The sequence below is a fragment of the Coenobita brevimanus genome, chromosome 39 (assembly GCF_032717465.1).
Source record: "Coenobita brevimanus isolate Jiangsu-jjx chromosome 39, ASM3271746v2, whole genome shotgun sequence".
In the NCBI taxonomy this organism is placed as follows: domain Eukaryota; kingdom Metazoa; phylum Arthropoda; class Malacostraca; order Decapoda; family Coenobitidae; genus Coenobita; species Coenobita brevimanus.
The window spans coordinates 14846635-14862855 of record NC_136992.1 but is presented as its reverse complement, the minus strand read 5'-3'; the positions used below and the strand labels follow the sequence as shown (position 1 = coordinate 14862855).

General features: G+C 41.2%; 1 protein-coding gene across 3 annotated transcripts in view; it reads left to right on the top strand.

Annotated features, from left to right (window-relative positions):
• Positions 1 to 16221, top strand: part of rump (heterogeneous nuclear ribonucleoprotein rumpelstiltskin) — a 155540-nt gene that overhangs the window by 41983 nt on the left and 97336 nt on the right. For all 3 annotated transcript variants that reach the window (XR_013896845.1, XM_080270153.1, XM_080270152.1), the window contains exon 5: positions 11037 to 11075. Coding sequence is in view for 2 of the 3 variants with exons in the window: in XM_080270153.1 (XP_080126279.1) it covers positions 11037 to 11075 (39 nt within the window). In the remaining variant the exon portion in view is untranslated. The remainder of the gene's footprint in view (positions 1 to 11036; positions 11076 to 16221) is intronic.

Below are 16221 nucleotides of genomic sequence, written 5' to 3'. Positions count from 1 at the left end.
CCGTTTGTCTGGATACCAGATAGCAGGGATTGTACTGTATATTTATTGATAACATATTTAAGAGCTCTTCTTCTGAAGGTATTTATCCCATTCATACACAGCATCATCATCCGAACTTTACACATGCACTCAGGACTCTTGCCAACTGCCAATTTATTTAAATGACTGGTTGTTAAATTATGTAGTTTAAGTTCGTATGGTCAATGATTTAGTGTTATGTAATGTGAGACAACTCTTCATGTTTGATGTGTCTGAGTTGGCAACTGTTGCCCATCAAGAGTATCCTTGTAAAATGTAGACGTTTCAAGAGTAATGCAAGCTTATATAAGATGGAGTAGAGATTGTTACAAGTTTAAAATGCTAGAAGTGTAGGAAAATTGTAAGAAAAAGTATGAACCTAACCTAATATCGTATGTGACATATGTTGTCAGGGCTAGACTCTAACCAAAACAAGCAAAGATAATATTTTTGATGTGAACCAAAATGCTAGAAGTGGAGGAAAATTATAAGAAAAAGTATGAGCATAACCTAATATCGTATATGACATGTGTAAAGAAGAGCATGAAAATCATCATCATTTATTCATACAGTATATGAAGCATACGATGATATGGTTCCGAGACAATTCACCGTCAAGTCAATTTGCCCGTCAGATAATTCCCCGTCAAAACATGGACGATTTCCCGTCAGGACAATTCGCACCCTGGACGATTCCCCATCATTTTATAAATATTTTTCATCCTTTTCATTCATTGCCAGACGCCATGTATCCCAGACGGGGTGGCCAAGGGCTTAGAGTTAATTGTTTTACAGGGAGGGGCACTAATCCTCCACCAACCCCACTTGACGTAGGGATACTTAATATTAATTCATCAGTACTTTAATAACTCGAAGCTATAACAAGAGAAATTAGAGAAAGAAAATCAACAGTAGAAATACTAAAACAAAATGAATTACAGGTGTTATCAAATACAGTAGGCAGAATACTGAAACGAAGAGAAGTACGGTAATTATGAATACCGTATAAGGCGCAGCATAGAAATGAACAGTAGAGTCTGAGATAAAAAATAGTCATGTTTAAGGACAAGAGCTCCCGGAAAGGGCTAGGCATAACCAGCAACAAGCTACGTGCAAGGCGATGCTCTGTTGTCGGGGGCCATCTTGCGACTGTCCTGCCAACAGCCAGTCCTCTACAGTCAAGTGCTGTACTTTCAGCCTGTATCTTCCATATGTGGACATACATTTCACTGCAGTTTAGTTGTATGTATTTTCATTGCAACTTACCTGTTTCAAGATAACAAGTAAGAGTGGTTCTTTGGGTAGCAGTGGTAATGTATGAGAGCAGCCTGGCATCTCTAAATCTTCCAGCCAAAGGAGAAATGGCAATACAGGAAAGGGTAGAAATACACCAAGTATACACTTGCTGACAGTATGGCAATATAATGCAGAACTACAGTTATTCAACGACATTTATAGTTCATATAGTTTACAGGAAGTGTGGGCAAAAAATCATGATTTTAGGGACTTAGGTTCGGAGGCCCCTGACCCAAACTAATTTTTCCCGTAAGAAGTTCAGTTTAAATTTCAATGATTTGAATTTCGTGGTGATTTTTAGATACATATGCCCATCGAAATTTGAAGTTTCACTGTATATATATACAGTAATCCCTCTAATGTCCGAACACCCAATATCCGAACATCCCCACTAACCGGATGTAATTGTCCCGGGATCCAACATTCCCAAAATGGTCTGGGGGGGGGGGGATTTTTCCTGCCTGTAAATTGAACTTGCCGTGCGCAGCGCGGGACAGCTTTGTTGTGGCGCGTCATTCCTCTGATCTCCGATAGAGCGCCGCTGCATCCTCCCCACTTTCCACCTGTCTCTCGTGGTGAGTGCACGCTCGTCATTATGGCTGCCCACGTGCTCGCTTTTGTGGTGGTGCCTTACCTGCTGCAGGCACTCCTACTGCTCTCGGGCCTCCTATTAGTGTGTGTGATGATGGCCCCGCCGCCTGAGAAGAGGAAGAGAGTGGTGTTGACTCTGGAGAAGAAACAGGAGATATTGGAGAAAGTAGATGCGGGGTGGTCTTCTTCCCGCATCCTCCGCGAGTTCAACCTGGCCCGATCTACTTTGTTCGATATCAAGAGATCCCTAGAAAAACTCATGCAGTACACAGCTGACTTCTCGTCGAGAAGCAAACGCAACATGGAGAGGAAGGTGATGTTTATTCCCAGATCTGCTGAAATCGACCGCTCCACGTTGATTTGGTATCGACAGCAACGTGCTGCTGGTGTAATGGTATGTGGAACGGAGCTGAAGGCTGCTGCTGAGAAGTTCGCAAGGCTTCGCGATGCCCTAGACTTCAAGGCATCCGAGGGTTGGCTCTTCGCGTTCAAGTTACGGCATGGCCTTACCAACCGTAAAGCTCATGGCGAAGCTTTGGACGCTAACAAGGATGGAGTTGACGAATTTCGGCACAAGGTGAAGGACTTGATCGACAGGGAGGACCTCCCTCTCGGTCAAGTGTACAATGCTGACGAAACTGGTTAATTCTATCGCTCTTTGCCAACGAACACTCTAGCCAAGGAGACGGAGAAGCGTGTACCTGGCTGCAAGCTCTCCAAGGAACGGATATCTGGTTTGTGTTGTGCCAATGCTAACGACATGCACTGTTATTGTTGGCCATACAAAGCAGCCTCGGTGTCTTCGTGGAGTGCTGGATGTCCTTCCTGTCATCTGGTACCATTCTTTGAAGGCATGGTTTACAGCCCAGATCTTCAAAGACTGGTTCCACCGCCACTTCGTCAAGGAGGTCATCAGTTACCAGATGAAGACACTGGGAATCCCGCGCGACCAGGTAAAGGCCCTCCTCCTCGACAGTGCACCTGCCCACCCGTGTGACAAGGACTTGGTAGCTGAGAATGGCCGGATTAGGTGCATGTTTATGCCACCTAATACGACGGCTCTCATCCAACCAATGGACCAAGGAGTGATCGTGGCAACAAAGCGCCTGTACCGCCGGAAGTTCCTGGACGAGGTGATGGTTGTTCTCGAGGACAAGGACAAGCGCAGGGAGGGACAGGACACACGAGGCCAGCGGACTTTGGAAAACCTTCACCGCTACATCAAGTCTGCACTCTACAACTGGGCCAGTGCATGGAAGGAAGTCCCTGTCAAGACTCTAGAGAATGGTTGGTCTCATCTGCTTCTCGGAACGGATGTGGAGTACGATTTTCTAGGTTTTGACGTGGATGACTTCCATGCACGGCTACGTACGCATGGCAACAATGTTGATGTGGACAATGTGCGTGAGTGGTTGGATGACGACGAGGACGATCCTGGGTATCAGACATTGTCTGATATCGAGATCACGTCTTCAGTTGCAGGTGTCAGTACCGAGCTTGAAGATTCCAACGAGGAAGGCGACGATGATGCGGACTCCTCTCAGCAGGACACTACTCCAGCCATCCCCAAGCTGAGCGCACTCCGGGAACACCTAGAGTTCGTTCTTGACTACCTGGAACACCCGGACTGCGACAGGGAGATGGGGCCCTTGGGACTTGTGGAGGAAGTGCTCCCTTGGGACTTGTGGAGGAAGTGCTTGCTTTCAGGCAGCGCATCATCAGTCGTCAGAATCGTCGTTCCTTGCATCAATGAACGATTGAGAGTTTTTTCAGGCCCGTGACCCCTGCTGTGCCCAGCCCTGGCTCCACTCCGTTGCCTCCCCAAGACAGGCCCTCATGCTCTGAGCCACAGCCCAGCACATCAGCCATGGTGGAGTCATCGCTCGACGTGAGTTTGCGTCTGTCTTCAGAGTCGTCTGCAGTGGGTACGCCATCACCACGACCCAGCGACGCACCCCTAGGTCACCTGCCAGTGATACTCTCGGACTCTGACAGTGATTAAACAGCAAGAACTTCTCCACTAGACCACACGGGAATTTACAGTGTTGTTCAGAGAAAAAAAACAGTGTTGTGTTAAGGATTTACAGTTGTGAGTGAGAAGACAATTTTGGAACAAAATTTAACGTAAATAGACTTGTTTGGTTTTGCTTTAGAAAATGGTTAGAAGAGTGGGAAAAGTTAAAGTGCAGAGTGCAACACTTAGTAAGTTACAATGGAGCATTAGTTAGACAAGAGTGCGCACTGTGAAGAGAATGGACTTCTGAATGCGATTGACTAATTCAGTGCAAGACTTCATGAATAGTGTACTGGAAGTGCTTCAGGAAATCCTTCTTACTGTCAGAGTCTGAGAGATGGCCATGGACTTGCTGTAAGTAGGCAGAATGTTTCATACTGTACTTTTTTCCATACTATACTTATCTCAAACACCTCATTTCACTCTTTAATGTCCTTTATTGGCGTGAATAGGGTGTTAGGAGCTATGCATGTGCAATAGGAAGGTGTTTTTCTGAGTTAGGCTAGGTTAGGGTCCATAAGTACCAGTCCAGGAGCCAGGCACTTGTAAGTACCCAGAATGTTGAATATTGTATGAACCTACCTCAAAACTCTCATTTTATGCTTCTTTTGCATTTATTTCGGTCTTTTTATGTGCCTTGTTGGTGTGATTTGGGTCTTAAATAGGTGCTATGCATGTCCAGAGGGAGTTGTATAGGTGTTTCTCTGAGTTAGGGTCCATACGTACGAGTTCATAAACTGGGGCCCAATATCCAGATGGGACCACTGTCCAGATCTGCCTATGGCTCTTATTACGTCGGATATTGGAGGGATTACTATATATATATATATATATATACTGTATATTTATTTCAGATTCAGGTATAGTACTGTATTGATTGCAGTATTGTACAGTATACAGTACTCTCTCCAAATACAGTTGTAATACCATAAGTGGTGATAACAGTGTTCACCAATATATAGAAGGTACTGAGTGGGTAGGTTTTTGATTATTCGGCAAATCCAATATCTCGGCATCATCATGGTCCCATAGATGCCGAATAATGGGACTTTTACTGCAAACAGTATATATACATATATATATATATATATATATATATATATATATATATATATATATATATATATATACATACATACATACAGTACCCTCGCGTCCAACACGCGTTAGTCCAGCACGATTCACGTCCAGCACGGAGAGCAAATAATTAGTATTATTTAATACGATTTAATTACTGCAACACGAGTGTGTTAGCATAACACGGACAGAGCTTCGAGAAGTGGGCGAAATCCGCAGAGTTCATCTCTAGCACGATCACCCCCGGACATTCCCATGATGATGATAGCCAATGAAAACTTCTGATCAAGTAGCCTTCCCCGCCTGCTATCGTGACGTGATCGTGATGCCACCCAATTAAAAACGCTTCTGCTGTCACGTGATGTTTTGTTTAAATTTCTCCCGCCACAGCGCCACTCAGTAGCATAATTTGCATTGGAAGGTGCTTTTTTCGTGCTGCATTTTCTGCCCTTGTTACTGCATTTTACCCTGCTCACGATGCCTAGGAAGCCTTCTGAGAACCCCAAGAAGCATCGGCACCTCCCTCAGGCCACCAGGCTAGAAAGCGTCAAGAGGAAGAGGAAAGTTGACATTGCCAAGGCCTACGACATGAATGAAGCCAACGTGAGGACCATAATAAAAAACCAAGACAAGATCCTGGCAGCAGTGAAGGCTTACAGAGTGCTAGGACAGGCAGAAGCAGGACCTTCCATGGCTGTGGACGAAGATAGTGATTCTGAGTGTGATTTCGAAGGATTTATGAGGGAGGTTGAGGAGGAGCAGCAGCCATTACCTGCTAGTGACGCCAGCAGCTATCCTCCAGGGACCCAGTAGGACTACCTACAGCCTTGGATACCACCTTCCATTCCCAGCAAGCCCACCAACACTATCCTAAAAGGTTAGTTATCATTCATAGCACAGCACCATTAATTATAATTACAATAGTACCAATATATGTATAGGTATATGGTAGGTATTTAGGGTGACTTTTCCTAGGGTTGCTGACATAATTCATTTTTCCCCATAAGCTCTATTGTTTGTCCAACACGTTTTTGGTCCAACACGTGACCCATGCATGACAATATTACCATGTTGGACACAAGGGTACTGTATATATATATTCGGTATATACATATTGTTTCGTTTTTAAAGGCTCAACATGCTTGCATGCGTTGGCCTTGGTCACCTAATGGCGGCTTTCCATGCTGCACGATCCATTGCAGCCTCCTTGTTCAGTCCCTTAACCCTGAGGTCACATTTAATGACCTTGTCCCATTTCTTTCTCGGTCTACCCCTCATAACCCCACCCCCAGTATTAACACATCTCACCTTCCTCACCCAATTATCATCCCCCATCCTCTCCACATGTCCAAACCATCTCAATCTACCTCTCCTCATCACAACACCAATACACCTTAGTCCCATCCTAACTCTCAACTCTTCCATCATAAACCCAGCCCCCCCAGACCTTGCATGCAGAGACACACTACACATCCACCTAATCATTGTTGTTTCTGTATCTGTCTATCTATCCATCTCTCTCTCTCTATATATATATATTGTGGTAGGTGGGGGTGCTCACCATCCACTCAGTTTATGTAATGCTGCTTTGAGTGTCTGCCCTTTCCTCTCTTCCATCCTTCTTTTTCTGTCTTTCCTTCCTCCATTCTTTCCTCCTTCTTCTGCCTACAGGTGACTTTACACGCCCTCTTCTGTCTTTCTTTCCTTCATTCTTTCTTCCTTCTGCCAATGGGTGACTATGCTGAGTGACAAGCCAAATGGTTTCCTGTACACCAGGAAACCATTTACTAAGTTGGGTTGCAACCATACAGTAAAACCTCGATAAAACGGACTTCAGTAGACTGGAATTCGCTTTTATCGGACTCAAGGAGCTACCGGACTAAGTTCCTATGTATCGAAAAAATTCCGATAAAGCCAGAAGCTGTCCAGACTGCCTGACCATTTCAGCTGTGTTCACCACACTGTTCGTCAGTGTACAGTACAGTATTATTATATATATTATACCATTTATTAATGTAGTCCAGTTATAACACAGCACAGTACCGCAATGGTAGTCAAAACAGTTTAAAAACCATTCATGTGACCCGGGCTAATGTCTGATACATCAGAAATAGTCCAGGTTAGCAGGTTAAAGTCTGGATGTCTCTTTTATTGGAATTTCGCAGTTTTCAGAATGATTCAGGGCCCAATTGGTCTGTTATAGTGAGGTCTTACTGTATTACCAAATTGTGGCACCTGGTGGTTTAGTGTATAATTAAAGTACTCCAATCAGATTGAGCTGGTGAAGGTTTATATCCAAGGGATGGTTGGAGTTTATTGCTCAAGTAATGCCACTCAGGGATGAGTAAGTCTGGTCTCTGTCATCTTAAATATCATGACCAACTTGCCTTGCCCCGGGCTTCTTTACTTCTCGTGGGGTTACATAGGATTGAATGATAGATGGATGGATATACAGTATGATATACAGTAGTCCCTCTACTATCCGACATACTAGAGCCAAAGGCATGTCTGGAAAGTGGTCCCTTCTGGATAGTGGGTCCCAGCTTCCTGGACTTGTACTTAAGGACGCTAACCCAGCCTAACTTTGAAAGCCACCTAAAAATCTCCCTGCCGGACATGCATAGCACCTATTTAAACCTAAACCCCATTCACACCAGTAATGGACATAAAGCATGAAATAAATGAAAAGGAACCAAAGAATGAGGAATTAGAAGCGACTGTACCTCAGCCAGGGTACTTACAGCATGTCTGTGGCCGCCATCTCTAAGGCTTTGGCAGTGGTGAAAATGCTCTTGAAGCACGTACAGTAATCCAGTGTTGTGCTGCACTTACAGTAATTCTTTGCACTGTGAGTTATAATTGTTTATCACTGCACATTCTGTTAATTGCACACCAGTTTCAACTGCCAGTTTGCTCTCCACAGTTAATCCTTTGCACTCTAAATTCTAACTTCTTAACACTGCACAACACTAATTTCCCGTGTGGTCTGGTGGCAAGGTATTGCAGTTTATTCACTGTTTATTCACAAAAAACAAGCACGTTTGGCATCCATTGCGATAAGCACCTACTTGTGATTGAAGTTAGGCAGTAACTGTTGGTGAGGGGGAAACAGAGTTGCCAGATCGCATTTGCCACATTACCAGACTCCTCAGTTTTCATTACCAAATTTAACCTTTCATTACCAAATTCATAAAGCTAGCATTTATTTTTCACTAATTATATATACAAGTGAAAATGCATGTAATCACTCTCCTTATAATTAACTGCATGTTGATTATTTTCACGCTATGTAAGCTAGCAGATTAATCAGAGAGAGCAAACAATCTACCATCTTCATCCTGTGTATCCTCATACATGTGAAGAATCCGTTTGGTATTGCATTATTCTGATTCTTTACCAAACGAATCTTTCATTACCAAATTCATCCACATTTGGTAATGAAAAATACCAAATGGCAACCCTGAGAGGGGAGGGGGGAGGGGGGAGGAAGGTAGGGGTTAAGGGGCCATGGTGTAAACAGATGTTTGGTGCCATGCAGCAATTTCAAATTACGGGTGGGAAAGGATTCAGATTTTTGGGGATTTTTTTCTTTCTTGGCCATTTTTGGGTTCCGAAGGTCCAGGCCCACAATGTCCGGTAAGTGAGGTGTCCGGAAAGTGGGCGTCCGGATAGTACGGAGATTACCGTATATACACTATATATATATATATATATATATATATATATATATATATATATATATATATGTATATATCAGTCAATCAGCAACGTTGGGTCTGGTTAGTACTTGGATGGGTGACCACCTGGGAACACCAGATGCTGTTGGGATAACGTTCTACCTACGTGTGTGGGGTTGGTGAAGGATTATGGTCAGACTCAAATATGAAGTCCGTTTGGGTGGGGCCCGCGCGGGGATTTCCCTCTCTACAGCTCTGCCAAACCTCCTCTCTCTCTCTCTCTCTCTCTCAGTTGATTGAGAAAGTTTTAATATATTTATAAGTTGTGTTTTCTTCTATATTGTTTCGACCTTTTTTCCACACCACCACTGAGGTAAAAGTCTTGGCGCGTTTTTTTTTATTTTTTTTGTTATAGAGGTTTCCCCAGTAGGCATAAGTCCTCTCTCTGATCTTTCTTCTAAAAAATACTTGTTCACATTGTAAATAAGTTCTCTCTCCCGACTGTGGAGCACACGAGAGCGAGTCAGAGTAGCTGCCATCGTGGGTGGGGATCAGGCAGGAAGTGACCGGTCACCTGTAGTCTGAGGTGGGTGTCCTTGACCTCTGGCAACGTCGGAAAGCGACGATGTCACGTGGTGTGGACTTTATAAAAATCATTGCTATTATCCTAAAAAGCGACACATTCATAGCACTATATAGCCTTATTTAATATATTTAATAAGTACAGAATATTTAATATACAATTTCAAATAGTAAATAGCTGACATATGACAGAGAGAGAGATAGGTACTGGGGTTGATGCGGCAGCACTGTAGAGAGGGAAATCCCCTCTCGGGCCCCACCCAAACGGACTTCATATTTGAGTCTGACCATAGTGCCCCTCCCTGTAAAACAATTAACTCTAAGCCTTTGGCCACCCCGTTTGGGATACATGGCGTCTGGCAATGAAAATTTCCTGTGGCACCCCACGGGATGCATAGGGCCTCGATGAGCTCTCTCCACCAATATTTGTCTCCTGCCATCTCCTTCAGGTCCCACCAACACTCCTCTCTTGCTTCTCTTTTCATTGTCCTCAACCAAGTTTCCCTCGGCCTACCTCTACCTCTTCTTCCACTAGCAGTCTACTCTGGCACATCCTGTATTAAACTGCCTTCTTTTCTGAATATGTGCCCCAGCCACTTCCAGTGTGAGACAGTCTCATATATTCATTAACTGGTTCCACTCTCGTAATATCCCTTACTCTTTCATTTGTAACTCTGTCTTGCCACTTTACCCTAAGAATCCTTCTTAGTATTTTATTCTCAAATCCTAATAATTTCTAATCTGTTGCAATTGTACTGTACCATGACTCATGCCCATAAATTTAAATTGGTCTAACCATGGACTTGTAAAATTTCACTTTAGTATGTACCAAAAGCATATTATTATTCCAAACAGATTTCAACATTCCAACAGCTCGCCAAGCCTGTCTAATCCTCTCCTCAATTTCATTGTTTAATGATCTATTAGATGATACAGTCGTTCCCAGATATTTAAAGGTTTCTACATTCTTCACCATATTATTCCCAATTACACAATCGATTTGGTTCTCCACGTTCACATTAATAATTTCAGTCTTTCCACAATTTATTACCAATCCCACTTTTTCTCCTTCCTCCACCAGACAATCAAGCACCCTCTGCATCTCATAAATACTTACGCAAATCAGTACTGTATCATCAGCATAGTCCAAATCCGTCAGCTTCTTATTTTCTTTCCAGTTAATTAATATATATATATATATATATATATATATATATATATATATATTATACATATACTATATGTATACAGTAAAAGTCCTCCAATCCGACCACCAGTAATCTGAATATGCCAATACTGTACTCCAAATTTTTCAAAACGAAAATTTTCAAATATTTCTGGGCTTTATCTAAGGATTTATCTGGCTTGGACATGCCCCTGGACTTGATGTACCTGCCTGCAACTTTTCAGCTACACTTCAGTGCACATCTGGTGTCTAAAACAATAACACATACCATTTTGAGTGTTAATTTAATGTTCATACACATATTTCTAATGTTTTCAAAAGTCCCCCCCAATAGTCTGAAGAAACCTCCATCCCCTGCCATTCAGATTACAGGACTTTGTGTGTGTGTGTGTGTATATATATATATATATATATATATATATATATATATGTATATTAATATGTTAATGTATGAATATTGTTGAATTAAGTTTATTTCTTTATTTTTTTATTTTTTTAAGTCAAAGATGACCAGTATAAATTTAGTCACACAGTGTAGCATAGCATTAGCCAGGTGATTATTTGCTGTAATCTGTTGGATGTTTTGTCTTTGCAGAAAGCTGATGATATGCCACTTCGACTTGGCAATAGGATGGTAAGATATGCAGTTTTGATACCTTTACCAATGACAGTTGAGCTCTTGTTAGATTCCCAGTAAGTAGATGTAGCTTGTTTAAATTTTCATGTTATTCTTACTGATCACAGTCATGCATGGAACCAGAACTTTTGAGATCAGCATATTTGACAGTACTGATAAAGTTAGTATAACATATGGATGTTGAACCATCATCTTCTGTTAATAGAACCTTTTAGCTCTAATGCAGATAAATGTAAAATGTGAATTCACATTAGTAAATATACTTTTATGTCAGTCTGTACCAGCCCACCTCATTCTTTGACTGCTTAGAACCAACCTAATTTGAGGTGTCAGCAATACTCACCAAGAACCCATGTTATATAAAGCATCAGTGCATTAAAGAAAATACACTGATGAGATTGAGGAGTCACTAAGCAGCCAGAGTTATAAGGGAAGCTCTGTTAAGTACCATAAAGAATGAAGAGTGCTGCTAACATGCCCTAACCCATTCTTGTATTAATCTATTTGACTGTGTACTTTGTTAATTTTTAGTGTTTTGTTGTGTTGTATGATGTAATTTTACTGGCCAGTTAGCTCATTCTGTTTTCATATATGTGTGGGAAATTTGAGTGTACAGTTTAGTGCATATAAATGGCTTGCGTTCAGTGTTATTGTTGGATGAACTTCTACATAAATAGCCTGCTGATGAAATTTGGCGCATGTCATTGGGTTATGGTTTCATCATATAATTTTTTCTCATGATGTTTCCAGTTTCTCCTCTCCTCATTGAGGAAATTTTGATGGACAGTTTTGTTGAGGGGGAATCATATCTTGATACATTTGTCACCTGGTGACTTGGTTGCTTGATCAGTTTTGGACTTTATTGATTTCATGTTTGGAGGATGCTGTGTTGTGAGTTTGAGTCCACAAGAGTTTATGGGATGGGCCCTCAAAAACTAATGCCTGTGTGGAACGGTATATAACCAAGGCTGCAGTATGCCACCATCTGCTACTGTACCACAGTCTTTTTCACCATCTGTGCCTTGCATCTCATCTTCCCTCCTTGAGACGTGTCTGACTAACTTTTTATGGTTATCAACATTGCTTGCGGGCCTTCTCAGTTTGGTTCATAATTTTTATTGACTGGTTGCTCAACGTGGAGAATTTTCTGTGATTGGCAGCAATAGTATTGCTTGCAGTGGTTTACTCCTGTGACATGTAATCCCTTCAGTCCAGTGACATACTTTTATTGTATTGTTAGTATCAGCAGATAATATTATATTACTCAGTTTTGGAGAGAAGTCTTGAACTGAGGGGCTTTATATAGCTCTCTTCACTACCAGGGTCTCTTTTAGATTGAATGAAATAATCTGCTTGCAACAAGAAAAAAAAAGGATATGCAATTTCTTAAGGTTAAAGACCTTAACTGATTGTGGGAGGTTATGTGAGTGATGGATGATGATCTGACACAGATCACTTGGTGTGATGTCTGTAGTTCTTCCACTTTTTTCCTTCTTGATTTTGATCCAGCCTCACCCCAACCTTTTATACGAAGAGCAATGAAAAAGTTTGGTGAACATTCGAATAATAGTACAGTATATTATTGAACATTAGGTGCATACATTAGATGTCCCCTTCAAAGTACGTCCCTCCTGCACTCACACACACACTTATTCCACCATCTCTGCCACTGCCTGAAACATTGCTGGAAGTCTTCCTTCTTGATCTCCTTCAGAAAGCTTGTTGTCTTGGATTGGATGTCTTCAATCATTTCAAAACGTTTCATTCGTTTTTCTTTTTTTTTTTAAGATTTCAACATGTTTGCATGCGTTGGCCTTGGTCATCTAATGGTGACTCTTCATGCTGCTCAATTTATGGCAGCCTCCTTGTTTAGTCGCTTAACCCTGAGGCCACAATTAATGACCTTATCCCACATCTTTTTTGGTCTGCCTCTCGCAACCCCACCCCCAATATAAATTCTTTTCACTTTCTGCACCCAATTATCATCCCGCATCCTCTCCATATGCCCAAACCACCTCAATCTACCCCTTTTCATCACTGCACCAATACATTTCAGTCCCATCTTACCTCTCAATTCTTCCATAATAACCCAGCCCCCCCCCCCAGGCCTTGCACACAGGGACGCGCGGCACATCCACCTGATCATTGTCATTTCTGTACATTTAAGCCTGCAGATATCCTCTTCCTTTACTGCCCAGGTCTCACTACCATACAGTATTGCACTCCTAACACATGCTGCGCACAAAGATCCCTTTTATTGGCGCTTCAGTTTCGGGAACAACCAGAAGTCACAAGGTGCCAAGTCAGGTGAATAAGGTGGATGCGGCACGAGTGGAATGTTTTTCCCTGACAGAAGTGTCTGGATACTGCATGTTGCTCAAACTGCAACATTTCCCCAATGTGTCAGATGCGGCAGACATGACCTCATCCTATGTCTTGCCACAACACACTGGCCTGTGCTGTTGTGGCGTCCGGTGGCTGGTGGCAGCTAGGAAAGTGGACAATGAAACAACCACCAACAACCCTCACATACTTGCTCATTTCTACTTAGCAGTGTCATTCATCAAACTTTTTGATCACTCCTCGTATATATAAATAATTAACTCTTGTTTTTTCTATAGTTATGCTTTCAGAATTAATCATGGAGCATAGTAATGTACAAATGTTGAACAGCTTTCCCCCTCTTTATTAATATACTATGCTATGCTACATGTTTTGAGAGTGTCTCTCTCTCTCTCTTTCTCTCTCTCTCTCTCTCTGTGCATTTAGTAATTAATTGGGTAGTGTTTGAGTGTCTTAACACATATAAATGTAGAAGAATGTTACTTTGTGGATACATTGATTTTTACATAACAGAAAATTTTGCCTGAGCATCATTTTAATTGGAATTAAAACTTTGTGCATTGTAATATTGTGGTATGATATGACTGGTGTATGTCATGACAGGAGGCTGTAGGAATTTAATGCATGTTTTTCACATTCCTGCTGCTTTCATGAAGTGTTCGTCCATGTTGTTAGAATAAAAATGTTCTTTAGACTTTTCTCCATGAATGCAATGTAAGCTTGTAAGCATGTGCAAAAAAAAAGTACAGTGCCCACTCCCATAATGCAGGAATATTGTACCCAGAAAGCACTGCTCATTAGGATCACACATTTTAGGAACCATATATTTACATGTTAAAGGGTTCCTGGGACCCAAACCAGAAGCGCGCGCATGCACACACACACACCCTCAAAAGTAGAACTGATTGCAGAAGAGATCAATACATCTGAAGGGAAAGTAATTGTAGCCTATTTGTACATGCCACCCAGATCAAACACATGAAAAGAGGCAAATATGAGGATCTGGCAGAGATTACTATTCAGAGTTTAAGAGCATTACTACATAGAATGGAAGAGAAATTGGAAAAAATTATACTAACTGGAAATTTTAATACAAATATAAATTGGAACCATATATATAATAAGCCTAGAAAGCTGTTGGGACCAAAAGCTCCTGGATCTCGTGCAGGAGCTTTTCCTAACGCAACATGTAAGGGAAAGCACCAGAAAAAGAGGACTCGTTGTACCCTCAATGCTAGATCTTATATTTACTAGGCAAAAAAATGATATTGACAATTTAATGTGTCACCCTCCATTTGGCAAAAGCGACCATGCAGTACTAAATTGCAACTTCAGGATTGCATATGACATAGTTAACAGCAATGAAAGTTACAAAAAGAGCCTAAACTATAAAAAGGGAAAGTATCATAACCTAAAGAAGTACTTCTTAGAAATAGATTGGGAAAAGGAGCTTAGAGGACAAGATTTAAATGCTATATATAAAAAATTCTGTGAATGTTATGAAATAGGAGTCCAGAAGTACATCCCATAGCACAAAGAAGCAGAAAAGAAAATACAGAAATGGTTTAATACAGAATGTAAAAAATCAAAAGAAAAAAGAGATTTGTTGTGGAATAGATACAGAAGACACAATAGTGAGAGGGCATATAACAACGATAAACAGGCAAGAAACGGTTATACAAGAATAAGGAGGGAAGCCCCAAAACAGTTTGAGGAGGATATCATAAATAAAAGTAGTGATCAATCAAAGCTATTATACAGCTACATCAGAAGCAACACCAAAGTAAAAGATAAAATACAATCCATTACAGATGAGGGGATCACCTATGCACAAGAGATGGATATTTGTGAAGCATTAAATAAGAATTTCCAATCAGTTTTTGCAGAAGAAAATAATTTTCAGGGGGATGATATGGAACATGCATGCCCACACATATTACCAGATATACAAATATTAGAAAAAGAAATACAGGAGGAGTTAAGTAAATTTAACAAAGGAAAAGCAAATGATCCTGATGAAATTTCATGTTGGGTGCTACATGAATGTGTAAAGGAGTTAAGTAAACAATTATTTTTAATTTTCAAGAAATCCCTGAGATGGCAAACTACCTGATACTGTAGTTGGAAGAAGGCAAACATTTTTCCCTTATTCAAGAAAGGGAATAGACATAATCCACTCAACTACCGACCAATATCACTAACCAGTGTTGTAAGCAAGGTGTTAGAAAAGCTGATCAGAAAAGTTTTGGTAAATCATCTAGAAGAACACAATATGATAACAGAAAGACAGTTTGGTTTCAGGAAAGGAAAATCCTATGTTACTAATTTGTTGAGCTACTATGATAGAGTAACAGAAACATTACATAAAAGTGAAGGATGGGTGGACAGTATCTATTTAGATTTCAAGAAAACATTTGACGGAGTACCGCACCAAAGACTTTTATGGAAACTGTACCATCAAGGAGGAATCCGAGGCAAACCGTATTGTTGGATGCAAGATTTTCTCAAAAGAGAAATGAGAACAGTACTAAGGGGAAATAACTCATCATGGTGGGAAGTGACTAGTGGAGTTCCACAGGGCTCAGTGCTGGCACCAATCATGTTTTTAGTGTATATAAATGACACAGATAACAACATTGGAAATGAAAGGTATCTAAATATGTTTGCTGGTGATGCAAAAATACAAAGGACAATTACTAATGCAGACTCTTGTAAAGAGCTACAAGAAGAATTAAGTAAACTTCATGAATGGAGCAATACATGGCAAATGGAATTCAATGTGGACAGGTGTCATGTAATC